At 36.5% G+C, this 15,566-nt stretch overlaps 2 protein-coding genes across 3 annotated transcripts in view; one reads left to right on the top strand and one right to left on the bottom strand.

Annotated features, from left to right (window-relative positions):
* LOC134211174 (eukaryotic translation initiation factor 5B-like) overlaps positions 1 to 15,566 on the bottom strand; it is a 492,524-nt gene that overhangs the window by 425,271 nt on the left and 51,687 nt on the right. The window lies entirely within an intron of this gene.
* The window catches only part of LOC134215425 (uncharacterized), a 41,164-nt gene continuing 31,618 nt past the window's right edge, over positions 6,021 to 15,566 (top strand). The window contains exons 1-2 of the mRNA XM_062694624.1: positions 6,021 to 6,476; positions 6,728 to 6,999. Coding sequence (XP_062550608.1) covers positions 6,068 to 6,476; positions 6,728 to 6,999 — 681 coding nt within the window. The 5' untranslated portion in view covers positions 6,021 to 6,067. The remainder of the gene's footprint in view (positions 6,477 to 6,727; positions 7,000 to 15,566) is intronic.

Genomic DNA, 15,566 nt, shown 5'->3' on the forward strand with positions numbered 1-15,566 from the left:
CAAGCGCTGGACTAGAATCCGGCAGACCTAAGGGCTCCACAAAGAAATAAAGAAAAATTATTGAAGCTCCCTTAGCGAAAAGAAATAAAGGGAGTCGACAGGAATCTGACTTGGGTTAAAGCTATAGCGAGCAACCGACCAGGATGCAGATTTTTCACGTTAGCCCTGTGTTCACATAAATACCAAGGAGAACATGGGAAATATCAATCCAAAATAAAGAAGAAAGGAAAGGACAGAATAAATAAGAGCGATGGCAAAAGAAATGGGTAGTAAAAATTGATATTTTAATGAAAAAAATAAAAAAATAGTCTCCTCGGATTTCCTCAGTTATTGATTGAAAGCTTTTGCCCACCATTGTATGAGGTCCATTTAAAATCGCTTTTCAGATTCCCGGTCAAAAAGCCGCTTGGTGTAGTTTGGCAGACCAATTAATTCAAGAAATTCCTATATAACTTTTGATTTCTTTTTAAAGTGACTTAGGCATAGATTTTCCCTTCAATTCATCAAGACAGGATTAGCTTCTCAAATAATCTTCTAAAAAATAGCTCTGCCAATCCCTTGAAATCGTTTCAAAATGTTATTGTCGATGTTCCCTCTAAGACTCAAATTTTTGTTTTCACTGCTTAAAAACACTTTCCTAAATCGATCTTACCTATTGCGTTAAAATTGTGAATTTTTAGAATTTTGTTTTTCGAGATTGTTTAGGGTAAAACGTCCTATCGTAGTGGTATGTCCTAATGTTGCGGTAGTATTAAAATAGTCGATTGTGAATATAATAGCATCAAAAACAATTTGGGTTTTGCTTTGGCCATGATGATGATGATGATACTACCATCTATTGTAGCGAGGCACCTGCCAGTAGCACTGGTCATATCTGACAAACGATTTGATCATTCTTATTTTACTGTTAGTATTTCATCACACTCCTGTATGAAGGGCTAAAAATGGGTGGGGTGGTTCCATAAGCCGAGACACTTATGCGAATCCACGGGATGAATAGAGAATCTCCTTCCAGAAGGAAGTTCGTTCATACAATAAAACAATCTAGCCCAAATACAATAACCAAATACAATATACCCAAATTTTTGTTTTCACTGCTCAAAAACACTTTCCTAAATCGCACTAGTTAAAATTGTGAATTTTTAGAATTTTGTTTTTCAAGATTGTTTATTCATGCCGATTTTCACCACATTTAAATATTCATCCAATATTGCAAGATCAGAATTTTCAAAGTTATGGAACTTATTCTTTATTTTCTATGTAAAAAGTTTGAATTGAAAAAAAATCTCAAAATTATTGAAAATATTTCAATTTCCAAAAATTTTTTCAGAACACCAGATTTTCTTTTTGAACAAAATAAATTAAAAGTTCATTCACAGTCTTCTCATGAATTCTACTAATTCCTTTTAGATTAATCGGTTTCCATGAAAAAATCATCTGAAATTATTATCATATTTTGAAACTTTTGAACAAGGACGGAAACTTTCGTTTTACTATCACTTGTATCGACACTCGGTAGGCAGCTTCATCATTGACATGTGTTTGTTTTGATTAGACGCTCGGCAATGCAGGCACGAATATTTCGCAGCATGCTGTCAAACTTCCGTACCAAATTTGCCGCCTGATCCTCAATAGTAGAAAATCTACCGGGGCTGGAATAAAATTTTAAATTGTCGTTGATTTGGACCGATAAATGATGATTATTTTACTTTATATACTTCTTCTTCTTGTTGGCATTACATCCCCCACTGGGACATTGTCGCCTCACAGCTTAGTGTTCATTAAGCACTTCCACAGTTATTAACTGCGAGGTTTCTAAGCCAAGTTACCATTTCTGCATTCGTATATCATGAGGGTAACACGATGATACTTTTATGCCTAGGGAAGTCGAGACAATTTCCAATCCGAAAATTGTCTAGATTGGCACCGGGAATCGAACCCAGCCACCCTCAAAATGGTCTTGCTTTACAGTCGTGCATCTTACCGCACGGCTAAGAAGAGTAGTGGATTGGGCGTTCAAAAATTGACGACAAACAGCTCAAAGAAAATACAATAGATGTAAGAGCAATATAATCCACCTAATCAAATCATAAAACAACGGCATGATTTACAAATAATACTTAGCTTAGAAAACAATCAAAACTCGGTTATTTAAAAAAAAGTTCTTGTTTTTAATGAATCCGGAGACAAAGAGAGATGTCCGTCAAAAACATGCTTGACCTTACAAATCAGGAGGGCTATTCGTTCTTCCTTTTTAGCTATCGCTATTATTTTAAGCTTAATTAGTAAACAAAGGACAACCTCATAATTCTGAAACTTTCAGAAATACAGTGGGGAAATCGATTTATTAAAAAAATATTTCATATACAACTAACATAGTAGTGAATCGTGATAAGTCAGTAACAACTTAAGAAGCCATGAAATACTCACGATGCTTGAAAAAATCCTATACTTACTTGTTATACCATAGCTTCTCAAAGTTGGGAAGTCGCGACCCACCACTTTGGGAAACTTCGCTTTATACAACTTGTGTCATTATTACCAAAAGGTTAATTTGAGTGACCCACACTATTGCCAGACATATTATTTTCGAATGATAGTTATTCAAGACTTTACAAAAAATAGTTTATAACTTTGGTAATAAATGTTTCAACTGTCTAAGACGAGTTAAGTACTTTCCATTTAATTCCACTACGTTTTGTTATCTTTACAGATACGTATTTCGACCTCAACTAAGAGGCCGTTTTCAGTGTCTCATACATGACTAGACAAAACGTAGTGGAATTAAAAGGAAAGTACTTAATTCGTCTTAGACATTTTGTTAAGAAAATTATTTTGAGCTTTTTAGTGGAATGTCTTCACTTGTTTGTCACTTGTTTGTACAATCCCATTTAATTCCACCACTTAATTGTACCTTGACTGATACGTATTTCGACCTCAACAGTAAGGTCGTCTTCAGTGTCTCGTAAGTCGAGTCAAGTACGAGACACTGAAGACGACCTTACTGTTGAGGTCGAAATACGTATCTGTCAAGGTACAATTAAGTGGTGGAATTAAATGGGATTGTACAAACTCGTCTTATGACAAGTGTCGTCTTGGACAGCTGAAGACATTTCACTTGAAGAGCTTTCATAATTTATCTGAAAATTAATGTTTATTAATTTCATGATTTTTATTTGTTTCCCAATGGCGTAACTAGTTCCGATGCCTAGAGGGGGCTATAGCCCCTTCATCTATTTTCTCTGTTTTGAGTTTCCTTTCAAAAATTATCGACCATTTTACCACCTCATTCAGTTATCTTAGTGGTAATGTGATGAAGACGGTCCAGCCACCTAAGGCATTTGTGGATCAATCACACTCATCCATATTTATTCTCTTTTCTGAAGCACGTATTTTTTGTAGTGTAGTTTTGGTCGGCTTTGCCCTGCATACTCAAAATATAGTATGTGACGGATCGCCGAAAGGTTCCCATCGGTAGTTAGTGGATATTTTTGCATATTTCGTAAATATTCTATCTATCACAAACTAAAAAATAGCAACATTCCTTCAAAGATTTCGATAAGAATCCTTTAGTGATTCCGACGGAATTGTTCCTGCTTTCCGACGAGAATCTCCAAAGATTTCGACGGAAATCCTCCAAGCATACCGAAGGGAACCACAAAGGATTTTGAAGGCAATCCACCAGGGATTAGGGTAGGAATATTCCAGGGAGTCCGAAAGGAAGCATTTCAAGTCCTCCCGGGATGTCGACGGAAATCTTCCAGAGATTCCGATGGGAATATTTCAGGAATTCCAACTGGAATATTGCAGGGATCAAGGATGTTATCGATTACTAAATGAATCTGCGTTTGATCATTTGGTAGTTTGTCAATAGCTCATTCCAGAGGCTAAATTTCAAAATGTGTTGTATAGCGAACTTGTAGTGCGAAGGTTTTTCCTCAACTCTCCCTGACAGGTCGATGTTCGAATGCCCATAAATACAGGGTTGTTACGGAGATCCTGAAATATTTTCCGTGCCAAATCCGCGCCAACCTAAATCAAATTCGCGCCATTTCCACGCGACATAAAATCCATTACGCGCCAAATCCGCGCGATTTTGAACTAAATTATGAGCAAATACACGTGAAATATAAATTTTTTATCGCAATTTACTGAACGTCGTCTCTTCAGATTAGTTTTTTTTATAATATTCTTATTCTTCAATGGCTATACATTTCAACAGAAACTTGGCCTGCTTTTCAACTTAATATTCTATTAGCATTTTCTCTATATACTAAGCAACCCGCAGATAGTATTACAACCACTCTAGATGATGGTTTTGTTTCGCTATTGTCAGTTGATTTTTTGTCGATCGAAGTTCGGCACAAGATTTATACATACAAAGAATGTACAGGTCAGATTTTTTTTTATTATTAAGCGTTTATTTGTCGTTTAGTTAATTAGAAATAAATATTTACATAATTGTTCAAAGTACGATATCTAAAAGAAAATTCAGCTCATTCATATCTACTAATCCATTGCACTTGTCAATGATATATTCGCTTAAAATTTTAAGAATTTTTCTTCGTGTTGGTGTAGCAATATTGATTATAGATAAACTTGGCAAGTAATAAAAATATGTTTGCAGAAATCCAACTGCTTTCGGATCTGCTGCAGAAGCCGCTTGTACCGATGCTCCCCTGGGAATTATTTGGAAATTCATTTGAGAATTTTGACATAGGTTCAAGGAAATTCTTCAAAAACAACCTGCAGAAAATCTTCAGAGCATACTTGCGGCAATGTCTTCATGAGTTCCTGCGGAAATCGCTTAGAAATTCTGGCACAAATTGAATAAATTTCGCGGATATTCCTCCAAAAATTAGTTCATAGCTTTTCATATTTTAAATGCTGCAAAAATTCTCTTTAGTCTGTTGAAATTCATTTACAAGGAATTTATACAAGGATCCTCATCCATAACTTTACAAGGAATTTATACAAGGATCCTCATAGGGTCCTTGTTAGAAATTTCTTTAGGGGGTTTCTTCGTTTTCTGTTGATAATCTTGTAAAAATACCATCGGAGTTATTCAAAAATATTGCAAATCATCTTCTTATTTTTCAACGACCTTCTGCGGTAGCACTTATTAAAATGACAGCGATTCCACGGGAAAAGAATAGAGTTGAAAAAAAAAGTTGTCCAATTTTGCTCAAAATCGCTTGGTATGTTCTTCATCAAAAATAATTAGACCCGTATTTTTTTATTTTTTTATTAGGGTGACCATGTTCGATATAGGGTTACCAGAAAAATCGCTATTTTTCGAAAATTTTTATTTTTAAAATATCATAACTTTTGAACCACTGGATCGATTTGCAATATTTTTTTATGGATAGAAAGCTTATTACTTCTAGTTCTTACTAAAATTTGATGTATTGGTGTACTCAAATTTGCTAAAATGGTCAAAATATTCGTTTTTTAAGATTTTTTAAATGTTGGACCACAACGACTATATATTTTTATATTTTTTTAGGAAAATTCAAAAACTTTTACATAACATATCAAAAAATTAGAAATGTTCATCGAGCCATTTCTGAGTTACATTTTTTTGAAAATTTCAAGTTTTCTGCCCATACACACATGGAATGAACGTTATTCTCCACTATTTCAAATAGCTCAAATTAAATCAAAAGTATGAAAATGTTATTCAAGAGTGTTTGTTTGGTCTCGTTTATTAGAAGAATTTACGAATCGCAATAGTTGAAAATAATTCAATCGGAATAGTCTGGTGTTGTTATTGATGACTTCATTCTCTAAAATCGGCAAAGCAATAAGTCGTTTTTCAAAAAGGTTGGTTTTCAGCGATCCATACAATAGATTACCTGCTTTGTTTATATGTTTTCAATATTTTTGATGCAGGTAATTCATTGTATTTTATTTTTTGATTATGATTCATCTGTCTCCTTTTCCTTGTTCACTCTACCTAAATGATACCCAAAGGGACTTTTAAAAGTGGTCTATAAGATAAAGTATATGTCAGCCAAGAAAATCAGTGAAATTGTCCAGTTGCCTTACTGAAGAAACGTTTAATACAATGAAGCACGAATGCTCAAATTGCCATGTTTGGAGTAATTGTTACAGGAAACTTACTCCTAAACTGTATGATTATGCAGCGGAAAGGAGAATAAAATTGGATAAAAGCTGTTCCTACATTTGTAATACCTGCTATTGCCGACTTTATCGCATTATCAAGAAAGGAAACGAGCCAGCAGCTCCAAGTGCAGTTAATATAGAATGTGAAAATCAAGAACTCACCGTTTCTGAACCATCGAAACTTGATGATCTCGCCGTTGCCGGACCATCAGGCACCAATAATTTCGCCGTGGCGGGACCATCTAGAGTGAACAATTTCGCCGCACCAGCAAACATCAATAATGGTGGTTTCGAAATAATCGATCCCAATGCCGCTGGATCATCGGAAATTGACGCTGTTCCTAGTGTTGGTAAGTAGAATAATCTCTTCTTTTTGTTCATTCAGACATCATGATTTGCTACGTTATACTAGTTGTACTCGATTATTCAGAAAATTGAAAAAACATCAGTTCCGTAGAATCTTACCTAATCCGACCTAGTAGCTCAATTTGTAGAGCAGTTGCCTATCATTGTTGCAATAGAATAATCGAATACAATATGTATTACATTATATGAAGAAACATGCTCCTAACTAATAGTTATTTTTCCATCTTGTTTTCAGAATCTTTGTTTTCTTTGGAATCAACGAGTGCTGAATCAATTGGTAGCGCTGGTGCCCAGAAACCCGGAGACGGTCAGGAAATTCTTCAACAAATGAAGGCAAAATTTGATGAAATATCTGACAGAAACGATCGATATAGGATTCTAACTTCCCTTCCCAAATCCTGGACTGCATACAAAATGATGCAAGAATTTGGTGTTTCGCAACGAACTGCTCAACGTGCAAAGCAATTACAGATTGAAAAAGGTTTTATGAGCACACCGGAGACCAGAGTAAATATGTTGTCTTTGAGCGATGATACTCTAACTGTAGTTAGGGACTTTTATAATAGTGACGAGATAAGCAGAGCATGTCCTGGGAAAAGGGATTTCGTTGTTGAAAATATGGCAGGAGAAAAAGTGCATGGTTATTTTTATGTAACCTTCGTGAAATTTATTCAATTTTCAAAGAGCAATATTTTACTTTTAAAATTGGATTTTCAATGTTTTCCAGCAGCCGCCCAAAAGATTGTATTCTAGCTGGTTCAAGTGGAACGCATACTGTCTGCGTATGCATTTATCATCAGAATGTTAAATTAATGTTTAAAACCCTTAAGGACAAGAAACTTATTCATAACCATTTAAAAACGTATCATGACTTGTTTTTTTAAATGCTTTGTGAAAATCCTACAGAGAAATGTTGGTTGAAAACCTGTGATCATTGCCGGGTACGCAGACACTGGAGAATGACCTGATGAATTTTCTTGAAAATGTCGATTCCTTAGAATTTAAACAATGGAAGCAAACAGATCGTTGTCATTTAAATTCAATGCGAATGGATGCAGAAGAGTATGTGGAAACATTTTTAGAAAAATTAAGCGAATTATCTCCACATAATTTTAATGCAGAGCAACAAGGAAACTACTTAAAACAACTTAAAATTAATTTGGAAGCAACTGATTGCATTATAATTGCTGACTTCTCTGAAAATTACTCTTTTGTTATTCAGGACGCTATACAAGGTTTTCATTGGGCAAACGCTCAATGCACAATCCATCCTTTTGCCATATATTATAAGGATGAAGCACAAAATTTAAAGTTTACAAGCTTCATAGCAATCGCAGAATTTACTAAACATAACCATGTTGCCGTTCGGCTGTTTATAACAAATTGTGTGAATTTCATTAAAAAAAAAGCTACCTTACCTGAAAAATATCCATTTTTTTCTGATGGATCAGGCAGTCAATACAAAAATAAGATGACTGCTTTCAATTTGTGCCACATGTAAAAAGACTTCGGTCTTAAAGCAGAGTGGAACTTTTTTGCCACTTGCCATGGAAAAGGGCCTTGTGACGCTTTAGGAGATGTTCTAAAGCGAAACGCTTCAAAAGCAAGTTTACAAGGCCATCATATTACAACTGCATACGAACTTTACTCTTGACCTGTTTCTAAAGTAGATTCCAAAATATATTACGAGTTTTTCTCGGAAAAAGATTACAATGCAATGGAAAAGAAAATAAAGAAAAGTTATACTCGTGTAAAACAAATCTCTGGGACACAATCGTTTCATTACTTTAAGCCACAAAATGAAAATTACATTATCGTGAAACGGTTTTCGTTTTCAGATGAAGAAAAGTGTGTTAAATTGTAAGAATTTTGCTATGTAATATTTTTTTTTGATGAATTATGAAAAATAAAAATATTCAAATTAAATGCTGAGTTTTAATTGAACATTGAACATCGAACATGGTCACCCTAATAAAAAAAAAATAAAAAAAAATACGGGTCTAATTATTTTCGATGAAGAACATATGCCAAGCGATTTTGTGCAAAATTGGACAACTTTTTTTTCAACTCTATTCTTTTTCCGTGGAATCGCTGAACATTCATTCCATGTGTGTATGGGCAGAAAACTTGAAATTTTCAAAAAAATGTAACTCAAAAACGGCTCGATGAACATTTCTAATTTTTTGATATGTTATGTAAAAATATTTGATTTTTCATAAAAAAATATAAAAATATATAGTCGTTGTGGTCCAACATTTAAAAAATCTTAAAAAAACTAATATTTTGACCATTTGAGCAAATTTGAGTACACCAATACATCAAACCAAAATTTTTAGTAAGAACTAGAAGTAATAAGCTTTCTATCCATAAAAAAATATTGCAAATCGATCCAGTGGTTCAAAAGTTATGATTTTTTAAAAATAAAAAATTTCGAAAAATAGCGATTTTTCTGGTAACCCTATATCAAACATGGTCACCCTAATAAAAAAATAAAAAAATACGGGTCTAATTATTTTCGATGAAGAACATACCAAGCGATTTTGAGCAAAATTGGACAACTTTTTTTTCAACTCTATTCTTTTCCCGTGGAATCGCTGATGAAGCATATGGATCAAATCCAAATCAAAGAACTTTTTTATGTTTTTAATTGTTGAATAAACCATTCTAAAATGTTATGTTATGAAAACAATATAAAATTTTTCAACACTGAAAACATGCTCGACGAAAAGATTTTAAAAAAATATTATATAAGTATCATGCCAAAGTGCTTCATCGTAAAAGAAATAACCAATCAAATACTGACAAATATCTCGGAATTACAAAGAAATGTCCAAGGTGAAATGGGTGTTCAGGTCATGTCCTTCAATAGACATGATTTGTGATGTTTTAGAATGGATTAAAAATGGCAACAAGTGGCGTCCCTGTCCTTATAACATTTGTTTAAAGAATGCTTTAGAGCAGAGCATAAAATATATCACTTTCAATCGTGTTTTGATTGTTCAAAACATAGAATTACTTACTCAGTTTACTTCTTCATGAATTCATTCAAATGATTACCACTGAGTATGGTACAGAGCCGAATATGAATATGTTTAGAAGTGAAGTGTCAAAGAAGGCCGATGGGCTTCATAAAAAACAATCGAATATTTAAGCCTTTGCTTAAGAGTATAATACATGCTAGCCATTCAATAAGGGCTTGGACATAACCGAAAAATAACGTTAATAGGTTTCAAATGTAAGTTTTGTTGCCAACAACATTTGCCAATGAAAATAAAGTCCATCAAAAAAGACTAAAAACTAATTTTCAAATAAACGTCCTTAGATCTAGCATTTTATTCATTAAATTTTCACCTAAATCTAAATCCGCGCCAAATCCGCGCGAAACCCTGAAATCGTTATGTAAATCCGCGCCAAATCCGCAAAAACCGCGAAATCCGCGAAAATCGCGAAATCCGCGTAGTCGTAACAACCCTGTAAATACACAACTGTACCATGTAGATAGGAAATCAAGCAAACATGGGACTGCTATATATTTATGGGCCGTTGAAGGTTCGGTTGAAACAATTCGTTGAGGGATTCCGGAGCAAATCGTCGAATGATTCTAAAGCAATTCATCAAGGGATTCCGAAGTAAATAATCGAAGGAGTCCGAACTAATCTTCGAGGAATTCCGAAGCAAAGCAAACCGTCGATGTATTCCGAAGCGACTCGTCAAATGATTTCCATTCAATTCGTTGAGGTATTTCGAAGCAATTCGTCAAAGTATTTTTTTAAACAAATCGTCAAGGAATTCCGAAGTAAATTAACGGAAGATTTTGAAGCAAATCCTTCATGGATTACGGAGGGTATCTCCCACAGATTCCTAAGGGTATCCCTTAACGAAACCGAAAGATTTTTTTTTTTTTTATTCTAGTTGGAATGTTTCTATGATTCTGAATGAAATTATTCAGAGATTCCAATGGGAATTCTTCTCGTATTTTCTTGATAATTCCTCTCGGATGCTGATGAGAATCCTTTTCGGATGCTGATGGGAATTGTGGAGAAAATCCTGCTGCTAGGCAAGCGAAAGTCTGCTGGAAAACTGTCACTCCACTCCAGTCCGTGATGGATGACCACATGTCTTTGACTGCTGGCAAAGTTCCACGATTGCTTTGATTGATATTTTGGTGGCTCTCCGTTGTTGCTCATATTAAGCTTACGTTGATGTTTTCCGGATTGGCAATCCTTCAGCTTTTGCTCGCCTTTGGTGTGTTAAGTTAGTTAGAAAAGTTTTAGCGGATCCATAACTCTTTCCGATGCTATTATATCAAGAATGGACTATTTTAACCACCGCAACAATAGGACATACAACAACGAAGTCGAGTCAAGTACGAGACACTGAAGACGACCTTACTGTTGAGGTCGAAATACGTATCTGTTAAGGTACAATTAAGTGGTGGAATTAAATGGGATTGTACAAACTCGTGTACAAACTGACAAGTGAACGATAGGACGTTTTTCCTAACCAAATCTTTTGAACGCATGTTCAATAGTAAGTGGGTAGGTGAGTTTGTACTATTTTAAAGTCGTTGCATCAATGTTGTGATCATTTGTTGGCAATGTATTTTACTGAACAAACTTAAACGGAGGGCGTCTACTTTCATACCATATGCTTCTATCGTTTGAACTTCCAACTGTTTTTGCAAAGAATAAGAGCAAAAACAGTAGTGATGCACGTTCAGTTTGCTTGTGCTGCCTGTTGTACGCTCCTCCTGAAGGATCTATCCTACAGGAAATGAGTGGTTTTTATCACCATCACCAAGGGCTGCTTCCCGTGCCGCACTTCCATTTTTTTTTCTTTCTATGACCATTTTGCTTGTCTCGATAGCATGGCGTTTGACGGCGATGTACTTACTTATGCAATGAATGATGTCCCCCATTTAGTTACCTGGCGGTATTTCGTTGTACCGGGGGTGTGAATGTGTGGGCGGTGCACTTGATGGAAGGATCTACGACATCAGCTACCATTAACAGAGCCCATCCATAACGTGCTGAGCTGATAAAGCTCGTAGAGGAAGCTTACCCGTGGGAAACGCGACAAACGCGGCATGCCCCGAAGTCGAACTCTATTGTGCTTGCTCCATTAGAGCAAATTTTTCTAGAGAGGACGATGACGACGGCGGCGATGTCGGTTGGCTACACTATGCAAATGCAACAACCCTACATATTGCAAGGGAAGCTGTGCGAGTGGAAGTTTTTATAAAGAACGACTTTCCCATAAACTCGCCGGAAACGCAACGTTGCCAGAGACGATTGAAATAGTTTTTCAATTTACGTTGTTGTTCGAGCTGTTGTGCAAATAGCACAATTATGAGCTGTCGTTGGCAGTGCCTGAAATCCGAAAGGGATTCATTATTTTTTCGCTAATGATAAACTTTGTAACAAGTGATAGAGTGGGAGCTTGAAGTGACAGGACTTAACATTATCTGTCTATTAACTCTAAGAACTTTCTTATGTCAAACGAAAATTGAAATTATGTTATGATGCCGACATCAAGGTAATATGTTTTTTCAGCTTGCGTTATTGAATCTATCAAAGACATTCAGCCATTCATTTTGATCATAATAACTTCCACAGTTGACATCATTATTATTCATTTTTATATTCTTGTGTCATGTTGCTTACGGTACACATAAAAATAGAAATAAGGTACTTGCTTGTCAACTAGTGCACTCAACAGATCTAATTTTATTTAGCTGGGAAACGTTTCAACGAAATTTGGTTTCCTGTCTACAAGTTACAGCTGAATCAAATGCCCTATTGGGTTTAAAAGGTATAACCTGTATTTTTTTAAATTTGATTTTTGTTGCGCTATTGACAAAGACGATAATGCGAAATTTCGTATTCAATTTATTCTCAAAGTAAGGATGACACGTAACCAAATACACGAGTATTACATTATTTGCATCATGTTGCCTCCAAGTTGATCACATCCAACTATTATTTACATGGAAATGAAATTCATCTAGATAGAGTTACCAAATCTGTTTGCAGGTTCATCTTTCGTATTATTTTCAATATTTTACATGAATTTTGTTTAATAAGGCTTCTCAATGTGGTTTGTTTGAAGCACTCCGTGTGTTCAAAAATCGGTTGGTTACCCTAACCAAGATTGATTCAATTATTTTCCCCCATCCATGCAGCAACTCGTCTACGTCTATCAGTAGATGCTACCGTGTACGCTCAAAACCTGTCAAATTTAAGTGACACTGCTCATCCTTCGTGCACCGTCACGTTTCCTGAATAATTCATAACGATAATCCTGTTTGCCGGTCGGTCCGCTCAATTCGATACTGAATTCGGAAGCATTCGCGTGCTCCATCCACGGAAACACGCACATCAAACGGGTGGCATCCAATGGTCCCCTGCGTGGCTGGGTACAGCAGCACCAAATCCCAATGCTTTCCGTATTCTGTGCATAATGGTCAGTTTATATGTTTGCTGTCGCTTGACGTCACCCCAATTGGCAAAAACTCATTCAAACCTCGTTGCTATGTCTGGTTTGGACGGCAGTCAAGATTAAAGGAGGAAATAAAAGTAAAGTCATATTATGTACATGGCAAGGATTCGCGATATGTCACTGCTTGTGTGTCACACACAGATAAACGAGTTTGAAGCACAGTGAGTGGCGAAATTGCATAATATTCGTAAAAACCGTGCCAGGAGGAGGATTTTTCGTCCTTATTGCAAAACAATTCCGTGTCGCTTTCCGTGGGCTAAGTGGAACAGACAGCGCAATTTGCATTGCTTTTAGCAACAATTAGCATGAAGCGTCTTACTTTAATCAGAGGGCCCTCAGCGGCTTTGATATGCTTCATTTTACGGCAATCCTAGCGACAATCTATCTCGGGAAATGTAATTGATTGTTTTATTGGGGATGACACGAAAAAAGTTTAATGCTCGAGGCCATAGATTGCTGTTTCATCCGAGGAAGCTATTTTTATCTGACATCAATAGAAAAGTGAATTGCTTGAATTGAGCCTCGCGGGATGGTATGAAAAGGAGAGATTAACAACTGTTCGTTGAAAGAATATTCGAAGCGGGTAGTCAAACAGGATGTCCACTTCATATAATATTTTCCAACTTCCTTTTCTCTTCGGTTACACTTTGTTATGTACTTTTTGTATATACCGTCACATTTTTCAATCATCCATCCCCACTTAAGCTTTGAATCTCAATTTTGATTGATCCGCAAAAGATCATAATAATAGAAATATCAAACTGTTTTTTTTACATAGGCCTTAGATTGGGGCAGTAAATTTTACTTTAAACTTCATCAAAAGAATAATTTCGAGATTGAAATGCATCAGTCGGAATACTCTGTAATCAGTTGAAACTCATTAATTAGTCAACAAGCGTAGGTTTGATACATACTGAAGAAGAAACACAATACAAAGAATTAAATCATACTGAAACAACTCTATCTCCTAGCGCCCCAGATGAAGCCAAACAAAAAATAGTTCTAGAAAGTTTCGTAATGAAAGCTCGTATGACTTTTATATTTTCGCAATTGAAAAAGTTTTTAGCAGGATCAACACATGACGAGAAAAAACTATCCATACATGTGTTTTATCATCATCTAGAATGCGAGGTCATCGGTACCGTATCAGCTTGTTGTTGATTAAATCATTAAACGTTATGAAAAGGTAAAGAAGCAGAGATTTTGCAAGAAAATTGCGCATTTGAGAAGGAAAAGTTGACTAACGTGAAGACCGATGAACGAAATAAAACTTTTATTCCACTGAGCGAAATAAAAATAGCCTTTTACCAATAAGTTCCTTCGGGAATTCCTCCGGATGTTCCTTCGGGAATTCTTCCGGAAGTTCCTTCGGGAATTCCTCCGGAAGTTCCTTCGGGAATTCCTCCGGAAGTTCCTTCGGAAGTTCCTTCGGGAATTCCTCCGGAAGTTCCTTCGGGAATTCCTCCGGAAGTTCCTTCGGGAATTCCTCCGGAAGTTCCTTCGGGAATTCCTCCGGAAGTTCCTTCGGGAATTCCTCCGGAAGTTCCTTCGGGAATTTCTCCGGAAGTTCCTTCGGGAATTTCTCCGGAAGTTCCTTCGGGAATTCCTCCGGAAGTTCCTTCGGGAATTCCTCCGGAAGTTCCTTCGGGAATTCCTCCGGAAGTTCCTTCGGGAATTCCTCCGGAAGTTCCTTCGGGAATTCCTCCGGAAGTTCCTTCGGGAATTCCTCCGGAAGTTCCTTCGGGAATTCCTCCGGAAGTTCCTTCGGGAATTCCTCCGCAAGTTCCTTCGGGAATTCCTCCGGAAGTTCCTTCGGGAATTCCTCCGGAAGTTCCTTCGGGAATTCCTCCGGAAGTTCCTTCGGGAATTCCTCCGGAAGTTCCTTCGGGAATTCCTCCGGAAGTTCCTTCGGGAATTCCTCCGGAAGTTCCTTCAGGAATTCCTCTGGAAGTTCCTTCGGGAATTCCTCCGGAAGTTCCTTCGTGAATTCCTTCGGGAATTCCTCCGGAAGTTCCTCCGGGAATTCCTTCGGGAATTCCTCCGGAAGTTCCCCCTGGAAATTCCTCCGAAAGTTGCTTCGGAAGTTCCTTCGGGAATACCTCCGGAAGTTCCTCCGGGAATTTGTATAGAAGTTCCTGCGGAAATTCCTCTGATAGATCCTATAGAAATTCCCCTAGGAGTTCCTCCGAGATTTCCTCCGAAAGTTCTTTAAGAATTCCTCCTCAGTAAGTCAGATGTCAGAATGTCAGATAAAAAAATAGACAATTTTTTTCAATTTTTTTGATGGGCCGCCCTCTTATTCGGTTCTATTTGATGCCTTGATGCTCTGTACAAAATTTCAGCCAAATCGGTCAACGTTTGTTCGGCGCTAAGCTCGTTGGAAGTTTACATGCAAAAATGTATGCAGAAACATCCAAAAACAGTGAATTGCAGTTGGATGGCACAACTTACGATGAAGAACTATGATACTCATTCAGATCTTGAAGAATTTAATACAGAATGTGATGCAGAAAACCACGAGAAGATTAGAGTTTGCCCGGCGAAGTTATTCTCATTTCTCAAGTGGAGGTTGAGCA

The sequence above is a fragment of the Armigeres subalbatus genome, chromosome 2 (genome assembly GCF_024139115.2).
Source record: "Armigeres subalbatus isolate Guangzhou_Male chromosome 2, GZ_Asu_2, whole genome shotgun sequence".
NCBI lineage: Eukaryota > Metazoa > Arthropoda > Insecta > Diptera > Culicidae > Armigeres > Armigeres subalbatus.